Source organism: Taeniopygia guttata, chromosome 4A, assembly GCF_048771995.1.
Source record: "Taeniopygia guttata chromosome 4A, bTaeGut7.mat, whole genome shotgun sequence".
NCBI classification, from domain to species: Eukaryota; Metazoa; Chordata; class Aves; order Passeriformes; family Estrildidae; genus Taeniopygia; species Taeniopygia guttata.
Genome location: NC_133029.1, coordinates 10,970,824 through 10,989,993, shown reverse-complemented (window position 1 = coordinate 10,989,993; position 19,170 = coordinate 10,970,824). Strand labels below are relative to the sequence as shown.

The window sequence follows — 19,170 nt, the reverse complement described above, 5'->3', positions numbered from 1 at the left end:
GGGACTGCAGCACACCCTGTCCCAGGTGGACACAGACATGAGTCCAAGTCACAGCCTCACAGTTCTTTCTTATTCTGCAAATAATCTCCCTGATACACAGGTACATGACATTTGTTTGCAAATTTGTTTGAACTTGCATCCAAACATTTTATGTGAACAAGTCACTGCCTAATAAGAGAATTAAAACACGGGAAAAGCATTAAATGAAAGATGTGGGAGCTTGTCCCATGAGCATCTTCATGTACCAAAATAATTAAAGATCACAGCTACATTTTATATTAATTTATTAGAAAAAAGATACAGTTTAATGTGCAAATATATACACCAAACATTACAATGAAACATGAGGAAGGTGAGCCCCTTCCCTCTAGCAATGACTTGTCCCTTCATAACAGAGATGACTGTTTAATGCTTCCCCACAGATTTACAAATACAAAAAAATGTATAATGCTTCATTTGCACAAGAAAAAGTTTATTTTTGTTTGAAAACAAAAAATATCCTGGCTTTGACATGGCAAATGTCTGCTATTTTGGTGGCTTTCATTTTTTTTAAACCTGAGCAAGTTTTGCGGAAGAGGGGGACAAAGGGAAGGCATTGCCCTGTACTTCATTCTCATCACAGCATCTGATGGTCTTTGAATTATTAAAGTTCTGAATTACTGCAAGTGAATGCAACCCCAAAATCTACATCTAGGATGTAGTTAGTGACAATGAAGAAAGCAAGTGCTACCACTGGCAAAGTGAGCTGGCTGAAAACACCTTGCTCCAGTTATACATGGCTGCTGGCATTTCTCAGGTCAAGTGTTCATTTCTGCCAATAAGGAAATTAATGCTGCCTCCTGTCATAAAGGGGTTATAAATGTGAAACGTAGTTTAGTCCAAAAAGAAGATGAGTTGTGGACCTGCCATGCCTCAGTCAAATGTGCAGTCATTGAAGGAGAGAGTAAGGCCATATTAAACACATCAGTGGGGGGAACCAGCTGATGGCCCCAACAATAACCACAGGACTCAAACCATTGAGCTTGGTTGTCTTCCACGTCATCCTGCAACCAAGCTTCATCCAGCAACTCCACAAGGTGACATTTCCAATTAAACTAAAACTGTGCTGCTCATTTAGTGCTCTCCCTATTTTTAATGAGAGGCCCCAGCAGTGCTGGAGAAGGCACTACAATATCTGGGCTGGGCAATGCCAATTCCCTCAGCAGAGTTTGCTAAGGGACCACTGGCCACTCTGTGCTCATTTAGGTGCAGAGCATCTCTCTGCATCAGCTCTCATCACACTTCTGGAAAAAATACATGCAAGTAACAGACCCATGGCAAAAATAGGACACCATCAGGAGTGTGCATGGCTGGCCCCAGAGCCAGTACTAACCAAGGGCTCTGGCCTGGGCTATATTTTCAGACATGGCACTGTCAAAAGCTGACTCAGTTTTCATGTTTACTTTCCTTCTTGGCCAAGGGATTAGGATTTAAGAACAGACTTAACTGAACAGTAACTCCTTTTTGCTCTGTAACACTCCTGCACTCCCAGCAGTTGCTCTGTGGGACTGGCCCACAGGTTTGTCAGTCGTGGCTGCTGCTGCTCCCCTCACACCCAAATCCTTAGTGGTGAGGTGGCCACAGCAGATCTGGCTTTGCCATCCTCCCACCATCCTGCTCCTCTTAACCCTCTTTGAAGTATTGTGGAATTTGACCAAAACAAAAGAAAAAAGCTTTGAGAAGGACTGCTCTGCTTTTAATTTTTTTTTCCCAGTATTTTTTAATTTTTCCTGTTTCATGTGTTTTACCTGCACAAGAATGTATGTCATGGGCCCTGAAGCAGCTGGTAAAGGACATTACATGAAAAAATCAGAATAAACCCTCAAATTTAGCTCTAAGTTAAAAGTTAGAAACCAGTGAGCAGCATTTGATCAAGATAAGAGTATTGTGAGGGCAAGCAGGGGACATGGGAAGTTGAAAGGGGCCATTCTCCTCTAAGGACAGTCCCTGCCAAGCTATATGCTTATGTCCTTTTAGGGGAGTAAAAATCCAGATACAGCTCTTTCTTCTCTAAACTTCTGAATGATCCGTTAGCCAGGTTTGTTGAAGTTTAAATATTTTTACAATAAACTAGAATAACAAGTGAGTCAGTTGTCTCCAATAACTTGGTGTTTTTCCACTTCAGAAGATTTTCTGACAGCATGAAAGGAAACACTCCAGTCAAACATGAGCTGATCTGTATGTGATTCTGATCCGCATCAGAGGCTGCACTGCCATCACTCCGCAATCTGGGACCTGCAGTTGCAGAACATAACTTCTCTCACCCTTTGTGGAGGTTGTCTGTCTGTGATTTAAAATGCCTTTTAGCTGATCTTTTAACCCTTTCAGTACATCAGCACATACCAAGAGCTTTCAGTGACATGTATTATTTGCACACTTTGAAAGAAAGGCAATTCTTTTGAGCAGAAAGGCAAAAGTCTCTCAGTATCCACAGTATCTGTGGCACTTCCATGCTTCCCTCTCTCTAACATCTCTGTGCAGGTGCAGATCTCCACTGCCTCTCCCCAAATGCCCTGCCCCTGTAACAATATCACTCCCAAGGCATGGGTGCTCCCAGCTCTGCTAAATCAGTTAGAGGACAAAACAGCTGGATTTTAACAAACTAAATTTTAAACCAGACAGACAAGATGCATGTGGAAAAGTTGGAACTATTTTCAAAATTTTTATGAACATCAACTTTGAGAGCTTTGGTGAGGGAGGGAGGAGCAGGGCAGGAGGGAACAGCAGGTCAGATATCTGCAGGACTAACCCTGCATTTCCAAGCAGCTCTAGGCCAGGACACTTCATGCACACAGGCCTGGGTGTACAGTTTGCCCCAGGCACCAAAGGTGCTGGTGAACCTTGTTCTTGCAGGGTAACCTAGTGAGATCCTGGCCATCACAGATCCCCAGGGGCTGGGCTAAAGAAGCAGTGAGACTTGCAAGCCCTGCAGCTCTCTTGAGGTAGGAGGAAAACTGTGTTTCTGTTAGCTATGCTGCCTCTCCCACGGGATGTGCGATGGCCTCCCAGAGTGCCTGAATGATCAGAGCACACAGAGTGTAAGGAACAAGTTGAGTAGGAGCCTTGAAATGCCAGTGGTTTCTGCAATGCCATTTCTGTGACCTCTGTTTGGTAGATTTGAATTTTTAGGATGTCAGGTAACAGCAATGCAATGTGGTAACAACAGGCACATGAAGGGAGGCCAGCGAATTGGCACTGTCAGAGAAGAAATCTTTTATGAGGGTCCTGTCTGTCCATGTTGACAGGATCAGACCTCTTATGGCTACTGGGACTCACCTACAGGAGCAAAGCCCGTGAGACCAAATCCAGTGTGGGTCACTCAGCACCACTGCCTACTTCCATGAGCCAAGTGGCTGTGTGCCACTGTAGAATACAGACCACAGCCAAGCGTTTAAAGTTAAATATCTTATAAACTGTACACATGTGTCATCCTGAGATAGTGCCTGTAACAAGTCCCAAGGTAGATAAGCTTCCTGAGCCCAGAGGTCCTCACGCTGCGTGAGCACATTGTTGTCCTGTTTTGGCAGGCTCCCGGCCTCTCAGAGCACGCTGCACTTCCTAATGCTCTTTTTTATTTTGGGGTGGGTCTAGTCAAACAATCAGATTGACGACTGCTACCAGCATTCCAATGGCATTCCTTCTGCCGTTCAGATGAAAGCAGTCTTGATCCTTTGCCAGTTCTCTCAAGGCTTGCAGAAACAGGCTCACAGCTTCCCTTTCTATTTTTTGGCCAGCCAAGAGCTGTGTGGCTGCAGTCTCCTACTAGAAGAGCAGCTGTGCTGTGCCAACGACACTTCCCAAGACAGGGGAGAAAGCATCAGTAGGAATCAGACAGAAAAGTGACACGTATGAGCCACAATGGAGGGAAGAAGCTTAATACAATGACCATCATCCAGAGGGTCAGACCATGCATTCCAGTCGCATGGGCACGTAGTCCTGTTTTGAGTTCTGACAGCATCAGCTCACAGACAGACCTTTTAAACCCAGGGGAAAAATAGTTTTCAAAATTCTCTTTGCTTAAGCACTATATATTCAAAAAGTTTTATTATTGTTTCAGTATTTTAGCCCTTAGTTGATTAGTCACCAAAACCTGTCAGATGCCTGTTGCCATAAAAGTACTCCGAGCACCTGCAGCATTTGTAGGAATATCAAAAAATAGCTTTAGCAACTAGGAATTATGCAACAGAAGGAGAAGGCAGGATGAACTAGATTAATACAACTTGTAGTGGATTTGTTAACGTTAAGTGTATGACTCGTTGCAGAATCATGCCAGAAAATGGTACCATGGAGCGTACTGGTAAGGGCAGTAAAAAGGCTAATGCATTACTTTAGTCATCAGTGAACCACTCACTCACTCAACATACTTTTTCCAGCTGAAATCAAAGGTTTCCAGTAAAAATGCCTCTACAGTCTGTAAGCATCTTACAACTCTGCCTTTGAGCTCTACTGTGATAGCTGCTTCATTAACATTGTGGTTCCAGTGCAAAAAAAATCCCTCCAGATCCCAAATCTTCCTTTATACTTTTGATTGTCTTTCATCTGTCCATTCTTGCTTAGTGTTCTGTAAAGCTTGAGTCTTCTGTTCATCTACTTGGACATAGTCCACTCTCTGTTCCTCAGACAGAAAAGGTTTCTATGGGACAGAGAGGAAAAAAACAATGTTTTAATTCTCAGGTTGAAAAGGGGTGCTAGTGAAACCTAGCTTGATTTTCTCTTTTCGCTTTCCCTCGTTCCTTGATTGCTTCACTTCACCTCGAAGCTCACAGTGACATCAGCTGACAAAAGCATTGCTTTACAGCCTGCTTTAGCTATAATTTTCCATCTGCCACCCTGTCACTCAGCCCAGCACAGCAAGTGAGGGAAACATGCTGTACTGGCTATTTCCATGCAGATAATCATTCTCTCCTCATCTGAGTGATCCTGCTGCAGGGATAACCTGATTTTAGATATAGGGAGGGTTTAAATAAGAAAGCTTAAGAGTCTTGAGTCTTTTGCATCTGGGAGTGTTGGCTGATGGGGAAAATGATACACAGGACATAAAATGATCCAAACTGACAGCAGTTCATTGCTTTGCAGTGGTACCTACCCACCACTTAGGCAGCTTAGAAGTTCTTTGGAACAAGGAATGTATTTTCTCAGCATTGCAAAAGAAATTGAAATTGTTTTGGTGATGCAAGAATAAAGATGCACATTTTGCCATATTATAAGAGATAGTACAGTTTTACCCCATTAATTTATCATGGGCTGCAAACTTGTTACTGCAAAGAGATTTTTGGGAAAACTAGCAGGAAAGGCTTTGTGGAGACTTGATGAAAATGAAGGAGCATGCAGAGATCGTACAAGCATCAACCTGCTTGCCCACAAGCCCTCATGGTGCACTTCCCAGTGCAGTCTCATACCCTGTGCCGAGCTCGTGTCAGCAGCAGCCCCATGAGTCACACTAAGGACACCCTGTCAGCACCCTCATCATGCTTTTATCATATTAATCTTGGGCCTGACACAAATACAGTCAGCTGGCAACACGACTGGCTTCATCATGGCACTTAGGGCACCTAGCAGAATCCCTAGGCCTGGATTTCCTCCCTGCAAACAAAAAGGCAGGAGGCTGCCGGTTTTTCAGATGACTCGTACCTTCTGCACAGGGGATGGGGAAGCAGAGTTAAAATCCAGTGCTAAGTAATCAAGGTTAGATTTCCTTGTCCATGGAAAAGCACCACTGTATGGAGAGGTGGCCTGTCTGTGTTCCTGTCAGGAAAGAAGAAAAACTTTTAATGCTCTAAACACATGATCCTAGAAGGGAACAGGATCACAGCTGGGAGTTGGGAGATTCACCTGGCAGAAAGTGAATGAGAACAATCAGGGCCCACATACTTTTCTAAGCCAAGGGTGCATTTGGTTACTAACCACAGCATAATACTGATAATTATGGGATAGCATAAAGAAATCATGAGAACCTTTTTCTTCTGATAATTCTGGCACAGCAAACAAAACAAGCTGAATCACACTCAATTTTATCAAGAAGGACTTGTGCCCAGCTTCTTAATCCAAGCCCTTGGAACACTCAGATTTGCAGGGGTGCCCACTTAAACATGATCATTCAATGAATTTGAAGAAATAGTGAAAATTCAGTTCAAATATAGAAACTGAAAATTATTCTCATAAAATCACAAATAACCAAACATATGTCAGGTTTTCCTAGACTGGAAAAACCAGACAGGGAATGGTTACAATTGGAACTGCCCTCTTGAGCATATTTCAGTCCTGTAGAGATGTGGGTTAACATTTGAAACTATGATTCATGGAGACTGGGGTCAGTTTTGCAATATATTTTTATAGCTACTGCTGCTGGGCTTTGGCTATGGAACAGATCTGTAGACATTGGCTCAGATGAATGGATTTGAGATCCATTTCTGCCTAAAATTCAAAGTAAAACAAGATTCTGCTCTTTTGCAAGATATGGCTAAAGAGTAAATGAAAAAAAGGAAGCTGCAAAGCCAGATGTTCTTCTTTCATGGGATGGGAAGTGGGGTTAGTGCCACCAGCCAAAGCAGAAGCAATGAGACTCTAATGGGAGTTCTGTTTCTGCACAATATTTGGTGTGTTTCTTTAGGAAGAGCACTAATGGCTTTCTGTTATTTCCTAGGAGATTTTGCAAGGCACACTTTCAAAAGGTGAAAAGATTTAATTTTCTTTTGTCTTAATGAGTTCTCATGTAAATATGGCTGATCCCTGTGATCTCTTGGAACTGTTCAGCAACATTCGTGGGTGAACAGCTGAGTTCTGCAGAGCAGGAAAAGGGCTTCCCTTATCTCTCTGTAAATTGGTCCCAGTGTCTTTGGTTTAAAACCATTTCATCATTTGAAAAAAAAAAAAAAGAAACCAGAAGGCAAAGGACAAACCTCCTCAACGTTTTTTTCTTAGAAAACAAACTTCTGCATTCTCCATCAATGTGACAGAGAAGAATAAAGCAAAGGATGGCTGTGTGAAAATGACATTACCATATGAATGTAACTTTCTTCCTCTTCTCCGGAAACTGAATTGGCAAATATTCTTGCTGAATTAATACCGTCTCTTTCTGGTGAGATAAAGCTCATTCGATTGCTATGAAGAAAAACACAGGAGAGGTTAAGGAAGCATCTTACAGATGCACTGAAATGAAGCCAAAGCCCGACACAGTCCATATGGTGAATCAACTCACACTAAGGCTGTGGCCTTTATGGAGAGGATGTCCAAAGCCACTCCTTAGCTCTAGAAATAGTGTGCTATATTGCTGACTGATTTTGTTGATTTTTTTTTTTTTTCCTCTGGGATTTATGAAAGTTTGCTATCTGGTACAACAGAAACTGTAAAACATTGAAGCAATTCTCTACCAAGGGCTACAGAGCTATCATTCATTTGGGTAATAATGGGGGCAGTTACTTGGCTGTGCAGGTATTCACATTTTGGAGACTGATGTGAATTAATCAGTTGCTGGAGGTACATGCAAAGGAACTTGGTCTGGCTTTGTACACAGTGTCAACACCTGCCACCTGTGCTATGGAGATGGCTGTGACTCAGCTCTTGCACAAGGAAATCTCTCCCATGAACACAACTCTCAGAGCTGCATGGTGAATAAATTACCACAGGCAAGCACAATGGGCTTGGTTAATAGGAAATTAGATGGCCTCACTGTGCATGAACAGCATAATTCCTTTTGCTGTATTAGTTTCAGGCATAACTTTTAAATTTTTGTTAGTGTAAAACATGCAACCTCACTCTAAGCTCATTATCCTTCAGAACTCTGCACTGTGTCAGCACTGATTAACCTCAGTGCACTGGCAGGGGTGCTTGGGAGGCAGGGTATTGGCTTCCCCTAACAGGCAGTGCCAAGGGGCTTAACCAGCCTTGGACTGGATGTGAGAGAGGACTCTGCAACGGAGAAACTGCTCACCTTGTGTCTCCTTTGCCCTTCACGTGACAACCTGAAATGCGGGAGTGGAAATGCCCTGTCTGGCACTCATGCCAGCAAAACCCCACATTTTCTGGAGTGCCCAGGGTGTGTGGAGGAGGTTGATGGGAATTTCTAGCTTTTGCACACACACTTCAGCAAAGCTGCTTGTATTTTCTTTTGTTGTTGTTTTTTTTTTTTTTTTTTTTTTTGTGCCAAGAGCCCTCCAGCCAAGGCTGAAGGCTGAAGTCCTCCCCTGCTCACAAGTTCCCTGAGGATGAGTCTTCTGCTGCCCTTGGAGCCCAATAGTATCATCTGCTCATACTACCTGGGCTGTGGGATCAAAAGCATTTGTTTTACCAACAACTAATTTCTAGTGACAAAAGGTCATGCCAAAAGTTCAAGTCTGGACTGCTGTGTGGCAGTGCAGAATTCTACACCCAGTCTACAATTCAGACAGATCTTTATCTGATCTGGTTCTCCTTTGTTATATTAATTTTCAGGAGCAAAAATGGCTCTATCATAGTTTAGGCATGCCAAGCTTTTAGCTATCATAGCAGCCACACCAGAGTGCAGACCAGCTCCAGGATGTTTAAAAGGAACCTTCAAATGATGATTCTGAATGCTCTGGAGCTGCCGATCATGAAAGGGAGCGCTGCTTTTCAGAGACAGCAAAAGCCTGGGGGATACTGAAAGGAACCTTGGGGAACTTCTGTTTCTGGACTTTGTCAGGAATCTTTCTTGTGGGATGGGATAAGTTATTTTTAACTCTATTCCACACTAATGCTCAGAAGATTGGAATGGCAGGTTTCTTGTTGACTTACTAAGGCACAGTCCACATCCTGGTCACGGCAGCATGCTCCCGGATTGTGGAGAGGTTCCTCAAGTCCAAAGGAGGTGGTCGTGCTGTAAGTACAAAAGGAACTATGTTTTCAATGAAAAGCACAGATTGTTTAGAAAAATGCAGTTTTGTATTAACAGAAAGAAACTAACAGAGTATTTCACAGAACATAACCAAGAAGGAAATCAGTAACAAATGATCTCTTCAGTCACTGCTGGAAAGCAAAGTCCTTCAATCACCCTAAAATAACAGAATAAATATAGCTGGCATAAAGAGACCAAATGCCACACAAGATACATACACTTGCCCCAAACATGCTCTGTAAATGCTGCCTTGGAGAGGTTGGTTCAGCCTACAGGTTATAATAGGCTTTGGATTCTGTTCTAAACAAAAAGGCCCTATACATGGGCATCAGGACCATTCCTGTCACCACTCAATGTACAGGTGCCCACAATTCTCAAGACCCTTTAAGAAAGGATATGAGTTTTCTTTTCTTCATGGCAATGGTCTAAATGTCTGTCCCCACTTTTACTGCCTGAACCAATTTCTGAGCAACCCTGTGGACCTGCAACCTTAAGAGCTTTAATATAGGCTAGGTTTAGGCAATTTCTCCACTTCAAAGCTGAATTTTGTCCCCAGCATATTCCCTTGACGTGAATGTAGATTTTGGACATGCCATGAAAGCCAGAAGTGGAAAATTACCATCAGCAAAAACATCTGCAGAAAATTCCTGATTAAACTAAGACAGCTGTGCCTACCCAACAGAGGTCTAACCAACAGCCACCACATCAAGTCTGAGTACTTGAGTGTTTAGATGTCCCATTCCTGGCAGGTCAGAGAGCTAGTGAGACAAGAATACATGTACCTCAGAGTGGCAGGATTTAGTCTGCTGTGTCTCCCAGACTAGGTCCCGTTGGCTGTTTGCAGTCACAGTGAAAGCCAGGCACTGTGCTTATGCAGCCACCTGGGCTCTGACTGCAGAAGCAGCTGTGGAAGCTTTTCCTCCACTCACAAACCACCCTGCAAGCACATCCTAGGCTACAGTGCTGTAACTCACCCACGCAGCATTTCAACCCATCCTCTAGAGACAGAATTGCTTTAAGGCATGCCAAGGACACTATCAAAAGGGGTCACCCATGTCCCCACCATCAGGACCCCCAGGCTTTGCACTTTAGGTCTGGGCTTACACTTCCTACGAGGCTTGAGGTCCCGGTTCACTGGAGGGGGCTCCACGTCAGAGGGAAGCTCAGGCAAGGGGCTGGTGAGTTTTTCAGTGCTGACGACGGGGAAGGTGAAGGTGGCCGAGCCGGGGCTCATGGGGATGTATCCGTCGGGAGAGCAGTTGGAGGGAGAGGTGCTGGGGCGCATGGGCACGTAGCTGTCCTCAGCGCTGTCCGCGGCCGGCGAGTACAGCGGGGAGAACCGGCACGGCTGTGTGGGCACAGCAGGAGCAGAGAGAGACAGAAAGGGCTCCATTAATGCACAGCCAGCCCCCTCCCAGCCCAGAGCTGCTGTGAGCTGGGAACACACCTGAGCTGAGCCCCCTCTGATGGGGCCTTGCAGAGGCACAAGATGGAGCGACAAGAGACAAGCGCATGAGTTCAGATGAACACTCCAGCTCTGGAGCAGTCCACGCTGAACTTCACAAGTCACTGCTGGAAACTAGAACCAAACTGACTGGTAACTTTATTGGTTTAATCCTCCAACTTCAGCGAGGCTGCACTTATCTCTCACAGCAGTAATTCTGACCCATAAAATGTGGGAGGATCCTGAATACAAAAAAAGTCTGAAAGGAGAACACCTGATGGACTGGACAAATGTGGCAAATGTGGAACCTGAGACAGCAGACACAGACCTACAACTCACTTCTGATCACTGAGAATGAGCATTAGAAAATCACTTCGTGCAGGTTAGTGCTGGCTGAGTGGTGAGAAGGAGCGATTACAATTCTTGCAAGCTTTCAATAAGGAGAAAAAAAGTTGCCCACTACCAGCAAAGGATTTCCCACAGAAGACAGCATCCAGCCTCAGGCAGAAGAATGGCTATGTGATGTGAGATGGTGCTGCTGTAGGAAGCTGTGGACTGATAGAGCCTTCAATCACAGGCACTGTCAGAGCAGACATTTTCTAATGTCCTAAAGAAGAGATATTCCTCAGGACCATGAAGTGATAGGCTTCTTTAGACCCCTTTTTCAAGTAATAAGCCATTTGCTCTGGTCCTCTTGGTCAACAGTTTAATTCTTGAGGCTACTGGTAACCTTTTCCATAACAGATTCAGCTTCATCTGCTTTAAAACCAGGGTGCTCAGTATTGAGGCCTCTCCCTCCCTCTCCTCTCAAAGGCTGACTGAGGCCACAAAGCAGCCAGCACCAAAGTTGCCCAAAGCCAAGCACCTTTTTCATTTTTTAAATTCTTCTGCTGAACAGAGGAGAAGAATGATTGAATATCAGGATGTGAAATGATTCACTCTGAACTGTATGTGCTAGTGTTTTAAATTTGTGCAGAGTACTTACCAAATTCAAGCTAAGCCTCTTATCTCGACTTCTTAGGGAACTGCCTTCCATGTCTGCTGCAAGGAAAAAAAAAGTGATTAAAAATGGGATAAAGCAGTGCAACTGTACAGAGATAATTCTGGAGTAAAACATATGGCTCTAAAATAATTAGAGATTTTTATAGATTCCATAACTCCTAAACGAGGAAATACAATGACACTTAAGCCCACATCCAACTCAGCAGCATTTCCAGAGTGATTACATTTATTTTAAGTATGATGAAACCAAGGAACCTGTTCATGTACAATACAGCTGCAACTAATGCTTCCTGCAACACAAGCAACTGGGGAAAAAGACTGGTGTGGGAGAAAGCAAGCAAGCATTTAAATGCAGCTCCTGCTCTAGTTCTGTTTTCTCAGCTGTCAAACTGGGGAAATTATATGAAAAGGGGCTATTATAGATAACATTATTTCTTGGATATTTATTTAGTAGCCTTTTAAGGTGCCAGGGAAGCAATTGTTACTGTACAGAAAGTGGTGCATGGGGGAACTTATTGGTAGGAGAAAAATTCTTTGCCTTGTCATCCAGAAGTGCTGATGTGGTGCAAGGGGCTCAAGGTGATGGGGAATGAGCAGCCTGATCACAGAGACAATCACCAGTCTCCTTGTGTAGGTGGGCCTTGGTCTTGGTATAAGCCAATTTTATTTTCCAAGCAAAAGCCAAAAACCCCTAAAATCCAGCATTCAGCACATAGAAGATCAGCTGTGGGATATGCTTACAACCACCATCCTTTTCTGAAAAGGGATTTTCTGTGCAGAAGATGGTTTTTCTGTGGGAATGCCTCAAATCCCCGCAACCATGTTAATCCATTCCCTGCTCTTATGGTAGAGATGTCAGTACTGCAACTGGGGGCTTTTTTGGTAGCATCAGCCAAAAAGTCTAAACAAGAACAAAACAATTCAGTTAGTGCAGATATGTATTCAGATAGACACAGTCACTGTCCTGGGACAGCTATATTTATTTATTATGGCAAAAAGACATTGAGGCACAAGGCTGTGGCAGGTGCCAGGATACAGGTGCCTCACAGCTCATCCTCCTTCATGGCACTTCCACTGGCTCATGCTGCTTTCGCCCTGGGCCAATTACATCTGGGCACCTTTTGTAGGTTAGCAGGGCAAAAAATTAAGTTAATAACTTGAGTGCACTCACTGGGGCAGCTGGTGAGGAACTGCTGCTTTCTCCTTCTTTATTTTTCTGATCTTTCTTGTTAAATGTATTTTAATTCAGAGTTTAACCCTTCAAATAGTTTCAGCTACACTTAGGGTAAGAAAAAGTGGCAGCACTTATTAATTCATTGCTGCCCCCATCAGGCAGAGACAACCCTGCAGCACAGCAGCACAACATGACATTTGGCCACTTAATCCTCTTAGAGACATTTTGGTGTAAATTGGGTTGGAGGATCATGAACCAGCTGCATTGGAGCAGCACACGTGCAGAAGCAAGAGCAGCACCTCTCAGGGAGCAACCAAATGTAGCTGATAATTAAGAATAGCAATTCTATTGATGGGTGTTTCTCCAGAAACCTTCCAAGAACTGTCTGTATGCTGACAAACAGACCCAGCAGAGATCTCCTTGCTTTAGCTTCTGAGCTTTAAGAGCAAGAGCTAACAGCCCCACACATTGTCTGGTCATTCAAATTGCAGGAGTCAAAAGAATGCTTGCCCTTAAAAACCTACTATTTTCCTCATCAAAAATGAAGGTTTTCACATGACTACAATATACTTGATGATTTCCAGCCAGGTATTCCAGCTGCCTCCCTCTGCTCTGTGGCTCCATGTAATAAAGTTCTTTCATACTGTGTATGCTGTTTTTTGACATCATGATGTTCTGGGTTTTGACTGCTGCCCTTTTTTGCGACGATGATGTTTCAGGAGCAAGTGGAAAAGCCAGCTCAGCTCAGAGTAGAGTCTGCTTTGCAGCCTTGCCCTGCTCTGTAGCAGCAGGTTTTCAGACTGCCCAGACAGAAGTGCAAGGACAGAGTGGGATTTGTTCAAGGACATGCAGAGTCCCTGGTTCAACCAGGATTACATCCCATCCCCAGTGTCTCCCTGACTTCCTGGTCTTTACTCTAAGCTGTGAAAAGACACACAGCTATCACAGAACAGACTGGGTGTAGCAAAGCAGCACAGCTCCAGAGGCATTTCCCACATGCAAGCCCACACTCTGACCTGTATAAACAGAGTTTGGCATTGCCCAATTCAATGGCTGACTTCTCATTTTGGTTTTTCTACTGCTTTCTCTTCTGAGGAGGAAGGGTAAAAATTAGCAAGGCATGAGGCACCCTGAAGGGATCAGAGTGAAATTGCTGCCCATCTGTACACATACTGAGAGGCTTCTACACAGCAGGAGCAAACCTAAGGGACTGAATCCTGCTTGCTAATTTGAAGTGGTGTAAGATTTCACACAGGGCAGGACAGAGGGGTACAACAGGAAGTCAAAACCATTCTGTGAATGTGGGCAGCTCCACGCCCCACATTGGTGCTGCTTTGCTGGCTATTGGAAGTGCACTCACCTTTCCAGTTCCTCATGTTGTCCAAGCTGGACAAGGAGATCCTTCTGGGCACCAGGGCGACCTGAGGCCGGCAGATCCCTGCGTGCCCGTTCTGCAGGGCCCCGCTGCCCAGCTCCTCTCCCCTCCTGTCCGAGAAGTGCGTTGGCTTGGGCGGCCGCGGCGGTGGCGTGTTGGACAGCACGTCCAGCTGTGTTACCCCATAGGGCAGCGCCTTCTGGCTCTTGTCAATCTGAAATGTCGGTGTCAGCGGCGTCCCCAGCAGTGGGGAAGAGGAGGAAAAGTCACTGGATGGTCCACTAACGTCTGTGCTCCTGGACACCATGCTGGGATTTGCCACTGGGGCGCCGACCTGGTGCACAGTGCCAGTGCTGGTTGGCTGTACAAGGTACAAGGAGGGCTGGGATTGCAAGGAGTCAACAAAAACATCGTCTGATGATGTTTGCTCCAGAGATCTGTCTGAATTTGACCAGCTGTCACACCTGCAAGGAGACAGAGGTCGGGACCTGAGCTTTCCTTTTCTTCTGGCTGGAAGAACGCAGCAAACAAAAAAGCCAACCACACAGTGTGGGACATGACCTGTCCCTTCCCTCTGAGCTGGACTGGAGGCTGGGGCACTTTGTGGAGCACCTTGGGCAACAGCATGTGTCTGGAGGGATGCTGTGTGTCAGATCCTCAGCCACCCACCTTGGAAAAGGACAGGACCAACACATGATGCTTAACCACTAATCTGTGCTATGAAAAGCACCCTGTAAATTGGATTAGGCTGGTGGTCCCCTGTTGTGTTTGGGAGCCAGCCCTGAGTGGCAGGGCTCCCTGGGGCTGTGTGCCCCAGTTTCATGCCCGAAGAGACAGAGGGGGGCTCCAGCCTGACACATCTGGCAGAGCCCAGACTCACCTGTTGTGGCTGAGCTTGCCCGACTCGCAGTTGGACAGGAAGAGGTAGTCAGGGAGGAAGACTGACCCAGACTCGCTGGGGGTCTCCTCAGCTGCAGCATCAGCAGCAGCGTGCTCCACTGAGAAGGAGGGGTCGGCGATGCGGGAGGCGTGCGTGGAGGCGGCCGGCGAGGGCTGTGGGGACGAGGTCGTGTGAGACAGGCTCTCCACAGAACCTGCAATGGCAACAGATGGCCCGGCTGAGGGATGGCTCTGCCTCGCCCTGGCCTCTGACTGTCCTGGCTGTCACCACCCTGCTTTTGCACCAGGGATGTTTTAGCCAGAGCAGCCAGTGAGTCAAGGCAAACACTGGTTCTGGGTAGGGGGAGCCTCATTTTGCTACCCCTGTCCAGGCTGTCAAAGTCCTTCAGGCTGTAGGAAGTGCAGACCCCTTGCTCTGGGGTCCCCCTCTCCCTCCTGCAGCCAGCAATGAAGAAAAGATTCTGCTGAAGAAAGAGCTGAAGCACAGCAGCCTGTTTTACCAAGTATTTTTTTAGTATCTAATGCAAATAATTAATTATTCATCTCCAACACTTCAAATTAATGGTGATAAGGAAAGGGATTGATTTCTTGCTACTTTTTAGATTTCAGTAGACAAACCTGATCATTCCAGCTCATGGAGTAGCCAGACAAGCTCTGAACTTGTCTACAAGCTTTTTATGCCTCTCTCGGCTGGACACCAAACCACAAGAGCAGCGCTGTGGCTGTAACTGCCCAGCTGGAGGCTTCTGGGCTCTGCTGAGAAAAGTGACACTACTTTTCTGGACGTCACAAGGCACAGGGAGCCCAAGCTCACTGACACCTTCTCTGGGCATAACACTCCAATATCCCCAGCACAGAGTGGGATGGCAGTGGGCCAGGAGGGGGCCTGGGCTGCAGGCAGTGGGGCTGGCCCAGAGCTGGCTGCCTGCTCACACCATCAAGGCCACCCTTCAGTGGCAGCCTGTGGCTGGGACACGCAGACTCATCTGGCCTGAGCACTGCCTGGCAGCAGAGAAGTCTGGTTCTGCTCCTCTCCCAACCTCTGTCCCTGCTAGAGAGCTGGGCAGAAAGGAAGGAGTGATGGCTGAGCCACACAGAGTCAAGCTAAACAATGCTTTTGGGGCATTCCAACTCAAAAAATCAAGCGCAATCCAGACCTCCCACGAGGGGCAGCTGTGGAATGGGAAGGGTGTCTTTACAGAGCAGCTCCCCAAAAGCATCTGCTTCTGGCAGCAAGCTCAAACAGTGGCACCAAGAGCACAAGTCCTCAGTTAGGGAATATGATTTTTCTAATGAAGTTTCAGGTTGCTGCATGGCAGTTCCTTCACCAGAGCTGTGTGGGGATGGGGCAGTGCTCACTGGGTCCCTGACACCTGCAGGGCTTGGCAGTGGATACCCATCTCTGTGGCTCAGACACTGCCTGAGTCAAAGCTGCCAAACTCTTCTCCAAAATGAAAAACCCCACAGAAGAAACAAACACAAGAAACCAGCAACTGCTGATAAAACCATACTGAGAATTAACATCCCTTTAATGTGCAGCAAGATGGCAGATTTATCTAATGCTGATATCCAGAACTTGATGGAAATTCTGGGAACCAGCCTCTGACCAGCTGCATGTGTCCTGTACCCCACATCCTGCACTGTGTGCTGAGGTCCTGAGACCCTCCAGCAGGTCCAGTCTAGTCCCAGCCTCAACAGAGCCTTAAACCTTGGCACTGTACCAGGTAGCTGTAGTCACTTCTCAACTCTGGGAGGTGCTGGGTATACATGCAAGAAGACCAGGAGGGATGGAGAAGACTGCCAAGGCTTGAGTGGTTAGACAGAAACACGATTAAACACAAATGAAACCCTCTCAGGCACATGGTGTAATTCTTGGGGCCACCCCGTACAGGGCCAGGAGTTTGGCTTGGTGATCCATACAGGTCCCTTCCAACTGAGAATAGTCTATGATTCCAGTGATCCAGGATCCCACACCAGCCACAGCAGGCTTCACCCCTCATCTTTCAGATAGCAGAAGAAGAATAAAACAGCTGATCTTCCCTCCCTGCACTGTCCTACATCTCATCCCTTTCAACTTGGGAGGGAGCTGCTTCTTTCCTTCCCATCTACCACTATTGACTCCCTGTTGCTTCCTCCAATAGCTTCAGAGATGTGGGCAGTGGTGGGCCTCAGGTCAGCAAAGCATCTAAGAGCATGCTTAAATTCAAGTGTAAGCAAAGGATTTGCTTTAATTTTGAGCAGGTGCTTATAGCAGCAGGGTTGCATCAGTGATCATCTGGAAGGAATGGCTTTTACAGGGTTTCACATTTGCAAAGCAGAGCTGAGGGCCGCAGCCTTTCCATCTGAAAAATAACTTTTGTTCATTGTGCTGGCTCAGACAGTAACTCTGCCTTTAAATCCAGGACTCAGAGCTGTCTTGCAAGCTGACAATGATCAAACATACACTGGGCTAACTCCCATGGGATCTCAGAAAATCATGTTCACCATCTGACTACATTTTAAAAAACCCAACAAACCAACAACTAAAACTGCCACAATGCATAAGAAAGAAATTAATGACATTCTGAGTTATTAACACAGAGAACGAACAGGCCTGAACTCCATCTGGTACTCACAGGGTTTAGCCATGGATTATCCCATCAGGAAAGGCTGTGAGCTGCAGATCACATGGCAACGGTTATGAGCAGAGGGAGGGGTGGGGACAGCACAGACCTGCCCTTTTCTGACCTCCAGGGGATCAGGGACCTGCAGCCAGCTCCTCACAGACTGTTCCTGTCCCTGCCAGCTCTGCTGGTAGCCAAATTGTGTGCATTAAAACTACCATGACAGCAGCTGGGCAGAATAAATTATGCATGGCTACTTTCAACAGTGAGAAGGCAGAGAATAGGTTTGGTGTCTGCCATCCCCTTTGCCAGAGAGACAGCAAGAGGCGTTAGATGCCAAAATAACTGCTTAGGTGGGTACTAACACCAAACATTTCTGCCCTGCAATTATGGAGAAAGCCACCACAGAGGCTGCACAGCATCTTCCACAGTGACCTCTCCCATCAGTGAAGGGCCATAGCTTGGAGAAACAGAGGGCTTTCCCCTTCTGCTACAGACCCCAGCCCCCTCCCCAAAAATTGCTATGGTGCACCAGCTGTGCAGGGGCCTGGTGGAATAGGGGTCTTCTTCTCACATCAACCACCCCAAGGCTGCACTGACATACCAAGGAGGTAGAAATAATAACAGTAAGGCTTCCTAATGAAACTAGGAAAACAACCTTCCCACTAGTTTCTTCAATGAAAAGCTGTTACACTGGATTGTATCAATTAGTCACGGCTCCAGCTTGCACATAAGATAAACTGTGCCCCTGGTGTCCCACTTCATTTCATCCCTTCCTCTGCCCCAGTCACTCGGGCCAAGCGTCCTCCCAATCCCCTGCATGGCCATGGATCCTGTGGGGCTGGGGAATGATGGCTCTATTGGGAGGTTTCACCAAAGATAGAAACAGATTTTGCTCAGATAGGGCAGGAAAACCAGGAGCAAGGCCTCTTCCTCTCTCCTCCAGCTGACTCCCCAGAGGTGCCAACTCCCCTGTCATTTCCAACACAGCCAGCAGCACTTTCTGGTGGCAGCAGTGTGTGAGTGCTGCTGGCAAGTCCTCCCTGACAGTCCCCCTCCCAGGTGCTTCCTGACATCTGCCTGGAGCTGCCATGTCATCTCTGCCTCTCAGCTGTCCCCTCTCCTGTTGACTACAGAGCTGCGCTCACAGGAGCCACGGCTTTTGGAACTTCGCTCTGCGTGTGGCTGCCAACACCTCTGGCATGGGGACTGGCTGTCCGTCCTTCTTTGCTACTGGGAGGGACTAACTGGGAACAACAGGACAGCACTTACAGCTGAGTCACTGCATAAACCTGTGGCTACACTTTGGGCATTGAGCAGAGAAAGCAGCAGATTGTATTTTGGTTTCAGTCACAGCAAATTTTCAGAGATGCACAGATTAAGAGTGATATGACTCATAGCAGGGACTAGTGTTTTTTTTAAGCAGTAGCATTCAAGTTAAAAAAGCATGTGGCACTTAATAGGGCTTTTCTCTTCTAATGTTAATTTTAAAGGGTAATTTGTTTAAACCTACAGGCTTTTGGAGAATTTAGGAGATCCTGAAAAGCTGAAGCAATTAGCAACTGTTTGAAATGTGATGTGCAACTTGTGGAACTGTGCAGATTTAAATCAGAGGATCTGGATGTGCTTGGCAGCCTGACCTGGATACACCCCAGACCTGAGCTCACTGGCAGGAGCTGCAGGATAAATAGAAGCTCTTAGAAGCTATTTGGCATTAGAGACAGAGCAAGTGCATGTCTGGAGGCTTAGCTCACACCATCCTTGATGAGGGCTGCAAGTTCA

The 19,170-nt window shown here is 46.2% G+C and overlaps 1 protein-coding gene across 2 annotated transcripts in view; it reads right to left on the bottom strand.

Annotated features, from left to right (window-relative positions):
- Positions 1-267: 267 nt before the first annotated feature.
- GAB3 (GRB2 associated binding protein 3) overlaps positions 268-19,170 on the bottom strand; it is a 65,810-nt gene continuing 46,907 nt past the window's right edge. Inside the window, exons 4-11 of one of the 2 annotated variants that reach the window (XM_072929142.1) lie at positions 14,766-14,979; positions 13,871-14,349; positions 11,320-11,375; positions 9,995-10,238; positions 8,791-8,872; positions 7,038-7,140; positions 5,671-5,784; positions 268-4,672 (exon numbers count right to left, since the gene is read on the bottom strand). In XM_072929142.1, the coding sequence (XP_072785243.1) occupies positions 4,556-4,672; positions 5,671-5,784; positions 7,038-7,140; positions 8,791-8,872; positions 9,995-10,238; positions 11,320-11,375; positions 13,871-14,349; positions 14,766-14,979 (1,409 nt within the window). In that variant the 3' untranslated portion in view covers positions 268-4,555. The remainder of the gene's footprint in view (positions 4,673-5,670; positions 5,785-7,037; positions 7,141-8,790; positions 8,873-9,994; positions 10,239-11,319; positions 11,376-13,870; positions 14,350-14,765; positions 14,980-19,170) is intronic. The other variant, XM_030272639.4, reaches the window with a different exon arrangement.